General features: G+C 42.1%; 1 protein-coding gene across 1 annotated transcript in view; it reads left to right on the top strand.

The window, feature by feature from the left end:
* Positions 1–15,445, top strand: part of LOC140731126 (syntaxin-binding protein 1-like) — a 134,140-nt gene that overhangs the window by 85,904 nt on the left and 32,791 nt on the right. The window contains 8 exon segments of the mRNA XM_073052443.1: positions 567–623; positions 625–698; positions 4,043–4,150; positions 5,682–5,742; positions 8,956–9,021; positions 9,211–9,291; positions 11,117–11,255; positions 12,879–12,988. Of these exon segments, the coding sequence (XP_072908544.1) occupies positions 567–623; positions 625–698; positions 4,043–4,150; positions 5,682–5,742; positions 8,956–9,021; positions 9,211–9,291; positions 11,117–11,255; positions 12,879–12,988 (696 nt within the window).

Genomic DNA, 15,445 nt, shown 5'->3' on the forward strand with positions numbered 1-15,445 from the left:
CAACAACTGCAACCCTCCAATCCTCCGGAGCCTCTCCCGTCCCCACTGATGATGCAAAGATCATCGCCCGAGGCTCAGCAATCTCCTCCCTCACCTTCCACAGTAGTCTGGGATACATCTCATCCAGTCCCGGCGACCTATCCAACTTGATGCTTTCCAAAAGCTGCAGCACATCCTTTTTCTTAATATCTACATGCTCAAGCTTTTCAGTCTGCTGCAAGTCATCACTACAATCACTAAGATCCTTTTCCATAGTTTGTGAGTCAGAGTTAGTTAGAGTTGGTGAGCTAGTATTAGAGAGATGGCATTAGTGAGCTGGTATAAGTGACTGGTATCAGTGAGCCAGTGTTAGTAAGCCAGTGATGGTGAGCTGGTGATAATGAACCAGTATTAGCAAGCTGGCAGGTTCTGATGAAGCATCTTTGATCTGAAACTTCAGCTCTGCTGCTTGGTGGCAGATGGTGCCTACAGAAGTTTCGAGTTGTGTTTAATAATTTTGTACAATTGTTAAATGAACTTGAGGCTATCTAACTTGAATCTGTTTCCTAAAACAAATGTGATTTCAGGGTCCCGATAAAGCCCGCTCACAACTGTTGATACTAGATCGTGGATTTGACCCAAGCATCTCCAGTTCTCCACGAGCTGACGTTCCAAGCCATGGCCTACGATTTGCTGCCGGTTGAAAATGATGTTTACAAGTGAGAGATACCCTTCCTTTTCTAATTACCATTCACACCAGAAATGTAAACTAATATCAATGAGGATAATGCTGACCATTGCCCATTTTTAACATTGACAACATTGCCTCCCACAACATGTCATACTCTGTTGCTTTATTTTTAGTATAAGATGCCTAAGTATAATTAGGTCTTTACTCCTCATAGAAGTTACTTATACTGTAATGCATTTTTCATTTGTAACCAATGCCAGCACTGATAGCTCCTGCTGAAAGTGAGGACACAGCAGATACCAAATAATAGCTCAAATTCTCCTTACTTCAATTTGTCATTCCTTCTGTCTGGTTGGAAATCTCCTTGTCGTCACCTGGCACTGGGCAGAACAGCCTAATTATGTTCAATTTGGTACTTTGCTGAAAAGCATTTGAGAATGTATATTCTATACATTTGTCTGACATTAAATGTACCTTTGTGACCCTCATTTGGACATGCACAGAGCTACCCAAGCTCAATTTATGGGCAACTTCCAAGCAAAAGAACTAAGAAACATGATGAAATAAAGCTCCCTCTCACACTCCCTCCCTCTCCCTCCTTCCTTCTCTCTCCCTCACCACCTTCCTACCACTTCATTTCCCTCCCTCCCACTCCCTTCCTTTCCTTCCCTCACCCTCTCCATCCCTTTGTTCATCCTTCCCTCACTCCCCCTTCATCCCTCCCTCCATCCCCTCCCTCCCTCTAACCCTCCCACCATCTCCTTCCCTCCTTTCTACTCTCCCTCTAATTCCCTCCCTTGTTCTCTATTTCCCTCCCTATCCCACTCTCCCCTTTCCTCTTTCTCCCTCCCCTTTCCTCCCTTCCTTCCTCTTTCCTCTCTCTTTCCTTTCTTCCCTCTCCCCCGCTCCCTCCCTCTCTCACCCCCTCCCCTCTCCCCCTCCCTCTCTCCCTTCCTCCCCCTCCCTTTCCATCCCTCCCCCTTCCCTTGTCCTTCCCAGGCCACACTCAGGGTGGAGGAGCAGTACCTCATATTCCATCTGGGTAGCCTCCACCCTGATGGCATGAACATTGAATTTTACTTCCAGAAAAAGTACTCCCTCCCTCTTCTATTCCCCTCTCTCGCCTCTTATCTTTCCTCACCTGCCTATCACCTCCCACTGGGTCCACTCCCCTTTCTCCTATGGTCCACTTTTCTCTTTTATCAGATTCTTTCCTCTCCACCCCTTTACCTTTCCCACCTAGACTTCACCTATCAAAGGTTTATTTTAGTATCAGAAAATATATACAGTATACATCCTGAAATTCTTACTCTTCACAGACATTCCATGAAACAAGAAACCCCATAAAATGAACGATAGAAACATTGAAAGCCCCAAAGCCTCCCTCCTCCCTCTCTTCACACAAGGAACAGCAGAAGCATTGAACCTGTCCCTCCCCCCCACTTCAGCACTCCCCCCACCATGCAAACAACAGCAAGAACCTCCTAAAGAGCCCTTGATTCAGAGTCCATCAAACTACAGTCTATAACCCAGCACTTCAGTATTTCAGATTAATTCTCATTCTCTCTCTGTCTCTCTCTCCCTCCCCTCTCTCCCTCCCCTCTCCCCCTCCCCCCTACCTCCCTCTCCCTCTCTCTCTCTCTCTCCCCCTCTCTCTCCCTCCCCTCTCTCTCTCTCTCTCCCTCCCTCTATATTGAGGGAGAGAGAGGTCACTCTTGTAACAATGAGAGTGGAGCCCAGCAACTTGCTGTTCCTATGTTGCAGTCTTCCACATTGCTTCTCCAAGTCCCCTGTTTCGAGAGAGAGAGTGAGAGAACACACAAAAACAAACGCTTGAGTACAAGACCTTCTTCTGACAGCAGCCAGTGATTAGCAAACAAACCACCTGCGTTCTCAGTGTTTCTGCCCCGCATGTTTCCTCAGTCGGCAAAATCGGTGAGGAATTGAGTTATCTGCAGGGCCATTCCCCAAGGGCACACATCTAGGCTGTTCCTGGAGATAGTGAAGTGCTAGGCTGCAGAGCCAGTCTGGAAACCCAGTACTTATAAAGTCTGAACAGTTGCTCACGGACTCCGACGGAGCCCCAGCTGCCTTGAAAGGAAAGGAAAGACATAAGAGATGAAGAATAAACTGTTTTGTGGGTGAACTGGAAGAAGCCACCAGTGTCTTCACAATGCACTAGCACTATTTTCTCAGTTTTCACCTTCTAAGTATCCTCCTTTCCTACCGTCCACCTTTGTATTCTGCAGCCTCTGCCTTTCTTTTCCAGTCCAGATAAAGGGTCTTGGCCCAAAACGCTGAAAGTTTATTCATTTCCATAGATGCTGCTTGACCTCTTCCAGCATTTTGTGTGTGTGTTACTCTTAATGGATTTGCTTCTTCTACACCGATGTTTAAAACCATAAAAACATCATTCTCTGACAGATATTATCTCCTTTTTAAATATTATCATCTTTTTCAAATCTCTGGTGGTCTTGAGCTCTTTCCCTATCATTGGAATCCTGTCTATCCCCAGTAGCCCGTGTGATCCCTGTTGGCCTCCAGTGCATCCTTTATACAATTTACTCCACTGTAGGTGACATCACCTCCAGCTGTCGGGCCATGAGCTCCAGAATTTTCTTCTTAAACTTTGTCATTTCTCTATTTCTGTTTTCAGCTACATTTTGGTTATCGGCCCGATGTGCCATTTAGTCTTCACTTCATTTTTCCCATCCCCAATCTTCACTGCTGAGAGTCAACTACCAGGCCATTTCATAGAATTCCTGAAATGAACTAGTGAAGCACTAACCACAATGGCTAGCTGTGCTCTGAGATGGTGTGGCGCTGGATGTTAATTTTTCAGTGCGGTGCTGAGGACAGTTTATGGAGTCGGGGTATTACATAAATGTATCAAAATGAGAACTTCTCTCCAGCCCCAACATAAAACACTACAGCATAATAGCCCACGATGTTGTGCCAACCTTTTAACCTACTCTAAGATCAATCTATCCCTTCCCTCCACGTAACCCTCCATTTTTCTATCATCCAGGTGCCAATGTAAGATTTTCTTAAATACTCCAAATGTATCTCTCTCTACCACCACCCTGGCAGGGCATTCCACACACACACCACTCACTATGTACAAAAAAATCTACATCTGATATTCTCCCTATACTTTCATTCAGTCACCTTTAAATTATGCCGCTTGTATTTGCCATTTCCACTTCGGAATGTCTATGGCTGCTCACTCGATCTATACCTCTTATCATCTTGTACCTAGCATTACATGGAATGGACTGCTCCTGGAGAGATGTAACAGACAGACCCAGGAGGGATTCTGGCAATTGCAGACTTGTTTTATCTGCTTCATTTGATCTTTTTTCTGTCCCTCAGGTACGAAACAAGTGGGATTGGTGAAAACCGGGTCAAGGAGGTGCTTCTGGATGAGGACGATGATCTCTGGATCACTCTCCGTCATAAGCACATTGCAGAGGTGTCTCAGTACGTGACTATGGACTTCATTCTGCCTTTTTTGGCTGGTTATAGTGCTGCAGTTTATTCATTTGTTTATGTTTTCTGCCATTTATATCCATATTATAAAAGGTTTGTATCACATTTGTGATGATGGAAGATTATTTGAAACCTTACTATAAATGCCTCAATAATTGAAAGATGTTGCTTTGACACTCGTTCCAGCTGACAGGCAGTTGGTAGAAGGGGTGCTTTCTACCCCATGATTTATGGTACATTCAGAGAGCAAATGAGATTGCACGGAAACCTGATAATTTTGCTCATAACTACTGCCTGTAGAGCAAACTTATTACAAAGCAGTATTTAAGATTTCCTATAAAACCTCCTTGCAACTGCCAGCCATTGTCACAGTGTCAGCAACTAGAGCCAACCAAGTACCAAAACAGCAAAATATTTTAAATCATAAACACCAGCAGAAAGTCGCACACATATGAGATATGGATATTGATCCTTTAGAATATCAATACAGAAGAAAAGAATATTGAATGCATATAAGTATATGAATATTACTCCATTTAATGGAAGCCCCTACTGGACAGAAAGGCAGTGGTGCATGGTGTGGGGCAGCACTGTGAAGCTTGGACTCCAGTGTGGAGCAGTTTGGCCAAAAGCTTTACCTCCAAATCAGAATCAACTTTATTATTACCGGTTGGGTTGAGTTGTTCTCTGATCTTGGGGATTCATTTGCAAATATTTCATCACCATACAAGGAGACATCATTGATGCGCTTTTAATTTGTCAGTTTAGTATTACTGACTCATAGTGTCGTAGAGCACTACAGCACAGAAACAAGCCCTTTGGCCCATCTAGTCTCTGCCAAACTGTTATTCTGCCCAGTCCCATCTACCCATACCTGGACAATAGTCCTCCATACCCCTCGATCTGTGTAACTGCCCAGATGTTGAGATTGAACCTGCATCCACCACTTCCACTGACCTGTGTTCTGTGACAGCAGTACAATGCAAACAATCAAACATACAATAAATTATAAAATAATAGTGAAAAAAAAAGTGAGGTATGTTCATGGGTTCGTGAACTGTTCAAAAACCTGATGGTGGAGGGAAAGAAGCTGTTTCTGAACCGTTGAGTGAGGCTCCTCTCCTGAACCTCTTCCCTGATGGTAGAAATATTCTTTGTGAAGAGCAATGTTCACAACCCATGTCCTGGCAGGCTGTCATTACACAGACAATTGAAAATCTTGCTGATAGACTGATTAGCCAATGATGTCTCCACACATCTGTGTACCAGAGGGCTGAAGCTGCTGGGAGCGGCCCTTACCCAGGCTGTCTGAGTGATCTGGAAGATTAGAAAATGGAGACAAGTTATTTAAGGCGGAATCCAGAACTGATAGATGATATGCCTAAGGGATCAAGGTTTGAACTGCGCTACATTCAAAAATCAACATTCCTGAATGTGTCAGGAGGGAAAGTGTCCGTTTTTGTGAAGCACATCAGATATGTACAGTATTTGCCTGTTGAAACACTGAGTTTTCTCTCTCCAGGGAAGTGACGCGGTCATTGAAAGATTTTTCTTCAAGCAAGAGGATGGCAACTGGAGAAAAGGTTAGTGCAGACAGCTTGGATCCTCGTCTTTACTTTGTTTCTGATCTCCTTTACCACTCTCCTGAATCCAAGACTCTTACTGGGATATCAAAACGCCAGCTGTCTAGTTGATAATTCTAGCAGCCTGACATGAGGCCGTCTAAATTCTCATCTAAAATATAAACTATGAACAACACAGGGAATACTCAACAGGTTGAGATGCATCTCTGTGGAAGGCCATTCATTTCTGATTTGCCCTGAAATGAAAACTTTGCTCCTCTTTCCACAGATACTGCCTGACCTACTGAGTATTTTCAACATTAGTTATTTCTATTTCAGTTTTCCTACATGTTCATTTGAGAACATGTTTATGGAATGCATAGAAAAAATGATTAGGAATTATGATCTTGTATTAATTCCAACATGTTTACCTGACGAAACTCACCTTGATTGGATTTGAAAGATATCTCCTGACTTATCTGATTTACTCAGTTTTAAACTCAATACCATAAGACATAGAAGCAGAATTAGCCTATTCAGCTCACAAGTCTGTTCCACCATTTCATCATGGCTGATCCTGGATTGCATTCAATCCCATACACTTGCCATCTCACCATGCCCCTTGATGCCCCAACCAATTAAGAATCTATAAACTTCTGCTTTGAATGTACCCATGGACTTGGTCTCCACTGCATTCCGTGGCGGAGCGTTCCATACAAGGCACCTACATCTGCCTCAGAGACTTGGTTTTCAATTCTAGTCAGAAAATTAAATCAAAGTGCAGTAGTAGTACACTGTATTCACTTAACAACTGAAAACTATACTGAGAAGTAAGTGGAATTGTTATTTTAGAACGATGAAAAAAGAGTAACCACAATATTACTAACAGGACTCACTAAAAGTGCAAGTGCTTTTGAGCATAAACGTGTGTGTACATGTCAACGTGTGCTCCTGTGTGTGGGTATGTTTGTGTTCATGTGTGTTTGCATAACTTCATTTGAGGCTGTCATATGTTTAGGCACAGCTACCCTCCTGTAGCAGTGGAGGCCTCGAGGTGTAGAGTGAATGAGGAGGCTGAGGAAAGTAACAATGCAGTAAGTATATGGAGAGTTTTGAAGGAGATGGTGGATACGCAGATTTATATTTATAAATTTTATAGATTCTAAAGCGGCTGCCACAAAATTTTATTAAATCAGAGTTTTGATGGGGGGTAATATACTGGTGTGGACTGAGGATTGGCTAATGGAGAGATACAGAGGTGGATCATTTTCAGGTCATGAAACCATGACTAGTGGGATGTCTCAGAGTCTGATACTGAGACCCAGTTCATCACAATCTGGATCAGTGACTCAAGTCAGGGGGTTTGGTACACCTGTACACCTGCTCATTAATACAAATATCTAATCAGCCAATCACATGGCAGCAAATTAATGCATAAAAGCATGCAGACATGGTCAAGATGTGTAGTTGTTGTTTAGGCTAAACATCGCAATTGGGAAGGAATGATCTAAATGACTTTGACCATGGAATGATTGCTGGTGCCATAAGGGGTGGTTTGTGTATCTCAGAAACTGCTGATCTCCTGGGATTTTCACACTCGTCGTAGAGTTTACAGAGAATAGTGCGAAAAATAAAAGATCATCAGTGAGCGGTAGTTCTCTGGGTGAAAATGCCTTGTTAGTGAGAGAGGTCAGAGAAGAATGGCCAGACTGCTTCAAGCTGACAGGAAGGTGACAATTACTCAAATAAGCACATGTTACAACAGTGATGTACAGAAGAGCGTCTCTGAATTCACAACACATTGAACCTTGAAGTGGATGGGCTACAGCAGCAGAAGACTACACTGGGTTCCATTCCTCTACCTGAGAGTATAGTCAATCCATAATGCAAAACTGACTCACGAGGAAGATTCAGAGAATAGAGACACACAGAATGAAACGATGAGCACGTGGCAGGTGGAAGCATCTGACAGCATCCACTTAAACATTTTCTTTTATATGGTGAGAAATAGAAAGGTTGTGTTCAGAGATGAATTATTAGGTGAGTCATTGAACATCAACATGCCATCCTACAACTAGTTAGGCAGGCAGACAGTATATTGGCCATTGTTGGAGGATTTAGACACAAATCAAGATTTCAGAATTTTATTGGGTCTTGCTGAGACCACATCTGGAAATCTGAATAGAGGGGCAAAATTCAACAAGGGTTTCACAGATTGAATCCTCAGATGATGAGTTGGTCATTTCTAGAGCAGTTAAACATACTGGGCCTGTATGGAAGGACAAAATTCTGGAAGCGTCAACAGGTCAGGCAACATCCATGGAGAGAGAAGCAGTTAATATTTTAGTTCCTGGGCAAAGAGACTTTGATCTGAAATGTTAATTGTCCCACTTGTCCTACAGATGCTGCCGGACCTGTTGAGTGTTTCCAGCATCGTCAGTTGTCCAACATCTGCAGGTTTGTTTGATTTTCACAGGCCTTTGTTATCTTAAGGTCAAAATAGCATGAGATGATTCCTGGAAAAGTCCAAAACTCTTAGCGGCTTTGATAGGGTTGATGCAGCTAATGCCCCCTATTTGGGTGTCTAGAACCCAGGTTACAATCTCGTCAACAACTGAGGGCTAAGATGAGAAGAAACTTCTTCACCCAGAGGGTAGGTAAACTTCAGAATTCACCACACAGAATGGCTGCTGAGTCTATTCAAGGCAGAGGTCAGTAAAATTTTGGTTATTAAGGAAGTCAAGTGGCTTGCATATTTGTTTTCGTACACAAATATGTGTTTGTGTGCCTCTCTGAACGTGTGTTTCTGTGTGTATCCACACATGTATCTATTTGTGTGTGCTTGTGTGCTTAAATGCTTGCATTTAACAAGTGCACTTTTGTGAGGTGCCTTCCCAATAATGTATTTATTTTGAGCTCTGAGCTACCTATCAGCTCTCTTGAATTCCAGGATAGGGCAACCACTGATCTTTCTTGTGAACGTTAGAGTAGAATTTTAAGCTGAAGTATCCCTGCAGTTCTATCCTGGCTCATAGTTGCAGTTTATGTACAGTTGGTGAGTTTGCTCTGAGTGATGAGCTGGGGTGAAAAATTGAGGGAAATGATAGAACATGAGACTGTTCAGCACAAGGATGATAAACACGTTTATGACCATTATCTTCACGTTGCAAAGAGCAGTGTGTGAATGACATCAGTGGTTGGTGCATTCAATAATAACATTTGTCTTCATTGCAGACAACCATGAGGGATCTGTCCCAGATGCTAAAGAAGATGCCACAGTACCAGAAGGAGCTCAGTAAGGTACACATGGTCTCTGCAATAACGTTGGCAGGATAACAGCTCGAGGATCTGATGTTTGCACCATATAGTTCACCAGTTACTGATGAATCAATGTTTATAGTAATATAAGAAAATACTACAAACTTAGAGCAAGTTTATATAAAAGAGTTTCATTAATTCTATTAAATGGTGTCCATTTTTATCTTTCAGTATTCCACACATCTTCACCTTGCTGAGGACTGTATGAAGCACTACCAGGGCACTGTGGATAAACTATGTCGAGTTGAACAGGTGAGATGTTAGACCGTGGGACACACACAGATTATTTACCAGGAGAGGAGAATTTTATAAAACGCCAGGGGCTGTACCTGAGCAACACACACAAAATGCTGGAGGAACTCAGCAGGCCAGGCAGCATCTGTGGAAAAAAGTACAGTCGAAATGTTGACTGGACTGTTTTCCTAGATGTTGCCTGGCCTGCTGAGTTCCTCCAGCATTTTGTGTGTGTTGCTCAGATTTCAAGCATCTGCAGATTTTCTTTTGTTTGAGGGGCTGTACCTGGCTGCTTGTGTTATTATGCTGAGAATCACAATGCCGACATTTATTTCCATGCGATTGCATTTTATAACACTCCTTACGAATGACATAAAATATAACAAATATACAGTTCTGTAAGATCAGAGAAAATTTGGATCAATTTTCAACATGGAGAATTAAAATTAAGACCCAGTTGGGCAGTGGCCTCTTATTTGGATTTTAGGGAAGCACAGCATAGTGCATGTCCTTCTGCGTACTCTAACTTACAGGCAATATTTCTCATCTCTCAGTGAGTTCATTACTAAGCTTTGTGTGGGGCACATGACACTATTTTATATCTTTAGATTCAGGAGCTTTGCTAGGCTGCATCGTGATGTTTGCTGTTCAGGAGCACTGTCATTATTCATCTTTTTTTTAGTCTGTTACCTCCTCATCCCCGTAAATCATAGAATCGGACAGCACAGAAATGGACCTGCTGTGTCCATGACAACCATGATGTCAATCTACACAAATCCTTTTACCTTCTTAAACCCATATCTCTCTATGTGCTTTTCCGGTCAGGGTTCCTGTCCAATGACTTTTAAATTATATATATGTTGTAAAGGCATTTTGACAGGTACTTGAATAGAAATGGCTGGACAAGTGACAAATATAATTTAGGAAATGTACAACACAATATTTTGCATCCTGCCTCTGGATCCAACATCCACTCCTGCCTCATGCTAACTTAAAACTTTGCAAATCCTTCTCTGGGAACAAACTGTGACAATGGGGATGTCACCAAGCTACACATACACCAGCACCAGGCATCCCCGTCTCTCCATTTGTGTTTCAAACAATTTTCAGCATTCCTCAGTTGATAGAAATGAGGACCCTATTTCTGAAAGCAAACTTAGATTCCAAACTCAGTCAGAGAGTTCTAGAGCACAAGAGCACAGAAACAGACCTTTCAGCTGATCTAGTCTGTGCTGAACAGTCTATCAGATCTTCAGAGTTAGTCTTTTTTATAAGAATGTTAAGCCTGAGAATGAAAGTTTACCATTGACATTGCTGAGTGCCCATTTTTATTGCTATAATGATCAGAATCTGACTTTAATGAACTGAATTGTAAAATGTAACTGTGAATGTCACTTCAGCTTTTCCACCATTACTCACCTCTGTATCATTTTGTTCCTGAACCATAAGCCCAGTTGCTCTGTCACTATTTAAGACTCACACAAGAGTCTAATGCAGAAGGTGGTGTAAGAAATTTCCCTGGAATAATTTTAACTGGTGCAAAAGACTCAAGCAAACAGGTGTCTCTTGACCTTGATTCAAAATCCACACCATAGTTGAGCAAATGGGAAAGGTTTGGGGCAAGTCTCTAACGAGGAACATGCTGAAAGATCCCAATGAGTAGTTATGATGTGAAATCTGCTGTCTGAAAATGTGGTATATATACAGCAAGTTCAATTGTAGCTTTCAGAAAGGAACTGGATGGACATGTGGAGAGAATATGCAGGGTTACGTGTCAATAGGACCAACAGGCTTGATGCCACAGTGATTCTATAAGGAGCTACAAATCTGACTTTGTTATTAGGATTTGGCCATGGGGACAGACGCTGAAGGAGAGAAGATCAAAGACCCAATGCGTGCTATTGTTCCCATACTGCTGGACAACAATGTCTCCACTTACGATAAAATCCGCATCATCCTTCTCTACATTTTTCTTAAGAATGGTGAGTGAGAAAGATAAATGTTCTGATAGTCTGTAGCCTGTAAACTTAATCCTTAAAATGGTGCCAAGTGTCAGAGAGATAAAAGTTAAAGTTTGTGGATGAGAAACTGAACTGGTGTTTCTGCTCGGTGATCTTCCATCTGAACTGACCTGAAATCTGTGTCTTTATTGAAACTGCTCAATGCCTACACCATTATTAGTTTTTATTTCACATTTACATCATCTGCAGCGTTTTGCTTTTCACAGTCAGAGTTTGACTTTTTCCTGCAGACGACTTGGTGAGCTGATCCTAAAGTCAAACCCTGGTGCAGGATGTTGAAGGATGTGTTCCAGACAATGGTCCGACTGAGAGCTAAACCATTGTCAGGCTTTCACATCTTCTTACAAGGATGAGTGAATGGTAAAATTGGAATTGTGGTTACTTCAGTGCACATCAGGAAAGGTCTCAGAGAGAGGCTGAGTTTGGATTGGTTCTCTGCTGTACAATTTATTTGATCAGAGGTATGGGACATGTTCCTGGCAGCTTGACTTAGTTGGCAGTACTGTCAAACCGAAGACAAAGTTTGTGCTAGCAATACAGGCAGTCCCCGGGTTACGTACGAGTTCTGTTCCTGAGTCCGTCTGTAAGTCGGACGTTCGTAACTCAGGGACTACCTGTATACTGTGACATACAGTCGACAGCTCAAGGGACTATGGGATATACAGTACTTCGGAGCTGCCATTGCTGCGATCTGCAGCCTGCAGTTTCCCTTTCAGTCTTTGTTTTTAGTTTTTCATTAATTCTATTTTAGTTCTTTGTTCTACTGTGAATACCTGCAAGGAAATGAATTTCAGGGTAGTTTACAGTGATAGATATGTACTGAAAATTTACTTCACTTACCTCCAAGGCAGCAAATGTACACGCAGTAGGAGAGCTGCACGCATATCTGTCTGTTTACTTGAATGATAGAAACCTGATTATTGAGAGGAAGACAGTAATGAATGAAATGAATGATACTGGGCTCCCACCTTAGTGAGAGAGGAGGTTCCAGTATGTGATCCACAAAGACTAGCTACTCTCTGTGCTTGCAGTTTTAGCCATGAGGAAAGGTGATGTATATATGTTTTTTTTTTCTTTTATTTGCTCTCTTTCTAGAGCATCTTCTTGGTGCATACCCTTGTTAGGGAATGTTTTGTGCTGTGTCATAGAGTCATACAATTGTACAGCACACAAATGGCCCTTTGGCCCAACTGATCCATACTGACCATGATGCCTATCTACTCTAATCCTATTTGCTAGCAATAGGCCCATATCCTCAATGATTGTCCTAACCAGATATCTGTCCAAGTAGCATTTAAACAGTGCCATTTAATTGTATCTGCCTCCATGCTTGATCTTTAGTACGCAGGGCATGCTTGAATGAAATGATTGTCCTCCAGTGATAAACCCGGTGTAAAATGAGGAAACCAGCACAGGGAATTGGGAGCACAAAGCACTCACAATTCCTGCTTTAATCCCGTGATTTCTCTGAAATGTGCAAGATTATTGGATACTTACATCAACGCAGCAAGAAGTTTTGAAGGTGGATTTTACGAATGATAATTTCAGGTTCAATGCATCTTGTTCTTTCTGGTTGTAAATTAGGAATCACGGAGGAGAACCTGAACAAACTGATTCAGCATGCCCAGATTCCACCCGAGGACAGTGAAATCATCAACAACATGGCTCATCTTGGCATCCCCATCGTCACCGATGTATGTTCAGTTAACCCTTTGACAATAGATTGGGAAATAAGTTTAATGATGCTGAGTTATCAGCTTTCTACAACTTTGAGTGCTAAGGATTGTAATGTTATTTCAGAATTAACAGATAGTATCAGAATCAGGTTTATTGTCACTGACATAAGCTGTGAAATTTGTTGTTGTGTGGCAGCAGTACAGGTATAACAAATGACTATAATTAACAACAAAAATAAATAGATTGTGCAAAAATTGGATAATGAGGGTCATGGGGTCATGGACTCTTCAGAAATCTAATGGTGGGGGGAAAGAAGCTATTCTTAAAATATTAAGTGTGTTTGGGCTTCTTCAGGCTCCTGTACCTCCTCCCTGATGGTGGACACAGCCTAAGAATGGAGGGACATCCAACAGAGATGAGGTGGAATTTCTTTAGCCAGAGGGTAGTGAATCTGTGGAATTCATTGCCACAGACGGGTGTGGAAGCCAAGTCATTGAGTGTACTTAAAGCAGACATTGATAGGTTCTCGATCAATCAGGATATGAAGGGGTACAGAAAGAAGACAGGAGATTGTGGCTGAGAGGGAAATGGATCAGCCATGATGAAATAACAGAGCAGACTTGATGGGCCAAATGGGCTAGTTCTGCTCCTGTATCTTATCATCTTATGGTCCGACACGCTGCGTTGAAATGCGTAATTCTGCTCCTGTGCCTTAAGGTCTTATAGACTTATGATAATGAGAAGAGGACATGTGTCAGGCAGTGAGATTGCTCAGTATTGGATGCTACCATCTTGAGGCAGTGGCTTTGACGATGTCCTTGACGGTGGGGACGGTTGTGCCCAAGATGGAGCTGGCTGAATTTACAATGCCCTCCAACCTCTTTTGATCCTGTACAGTGGAGCCTCCATATCAGGTTGTGTGTCACATGTTCTTTGAAAGTTCTAAGTGGGACAAATATTTATGATCCTTCTTACAATGCCACACAACTCTCACCAGAATTTGGTGCCTTGATGAGAAATACAAGTGTCCTATTGCTACACTCAGTTCAAGCTAGCGAAGGTTTCTATTTTGTCCAAAGAAAACGTGCTACATTGGGGTCAAAAACAAGTTTCTACCATCCAGCACCTGCAGTTTCTTAAGAAGTAGCACAGGTATAGACTGGAACCTTCAGATTAACTCAGATTCCAGGTTAGAACTCTCACAGATATCAAAGTCTGAAACATTAGATGTTGAAGTTTATTTCCAATGATGCTCAAATAAACGAACAGATGTGAAATTTGGAAAATGAATTACATCCAAAATATAGTAAGAGAGAATAAAACCATAAGATATAGGAGAAGAATTAGGCCATTTGGCCCATCGAGTCTGCTCTGCAATTTCATCATGGCTGATCTAATTCTCCTCTCAGCCCCAATACCTTGCCTTCTCCCCATATCCTTTCATGCTGTGACCAGTCAAGAATCTATCAACCACTGCCTTAAATATACATGAAGACTTAGCTGCTTGTGGCATAGAATTCCACAGATTCACCACTCTCTGGCTAAACAAATTCCTCCTCATCTTCATTCTAAAAGGACACCCCTCTATTCTGAGGCTGTATCCTCAGGTCTTAGACTCCCTATCATAGGAAACAGCTGCTCCATATCCAATCTATCAAGGCCTTTCACCATTCAACAGGTTTCAATGAGGTTACCCCTCATTCTTCTGAATTCTAGTGAATACAGGCCCAGAGCCATCAAATGCTCTTCATATGACAAGTTATTCGATACTGGAATCATTTTCCTGAACCTCCTTTGAAACCTCTCTAGTTTCAACACAGTCTTCCTAAGATAAGGGGCTATAAACTGCTCACAATACTCCAAGTGAGACCTCACCAGTGCTTTTTAAAGTCTCAACATTACATCCTTGCTTTTATCCTCTAGTCCTCTTGGAATGATTACTAACATCACATTTGCCTTTGTCATCAAAGACTCAACCTGCAAATTAACCTTTACGGAATCCTGCACAAGTACTCTGATGTCCCTTTGCACCTCAGGTTTTTGTATTTTCTCTCCATTTAGAAAAAAGTCAACCCTTTTATTTCATCTGCCGAAGTGCATGTCCAAACACTGTATTCCATCTGCCTTTTCTTTGCCCATTCTCCTAATCTTTCAAAGTCCTTCTGCAGCCTCTCTACTTCCTTAAAACTACCATTAATTCCATCATCCAAATCATTGACACATAACATAAAAATAATCAGTCCCAACACAGACTGTGGAACACTAATAGTCACTTGGTAGCCAACCAGAAAAGGCTTCCTTTATTCCCACTCTTTGCCTTCTGCCAATCAGCCACTGATTTATCCATGCTAGGATCTTTCCTGTAGTACCATGGGCATTTAGCTTATTAAGCAGCCTCATGTATGGCACCTTATCAAAGGCCCTCTAAAAATCCATATACACAACATCAACCTATTCTTCTGTGTCTATCCTGC

The sequence above is a fragment of the Hemitrygon akajei genome, chromosome 7 (assembly GCF_048418815.1).
Source record: "Hemitrygon akajei chromosome 7, sHemAka1.3, whole genome shotgun sequence".
Taxonomy (NCBI): domain Eukaryota; kingdom Metazoa; phylum Chordata; class Chondrichthyes; order Myliobatiformes; family Dasyatidae; genus Hemitrygon; species Hemitrygon akajei.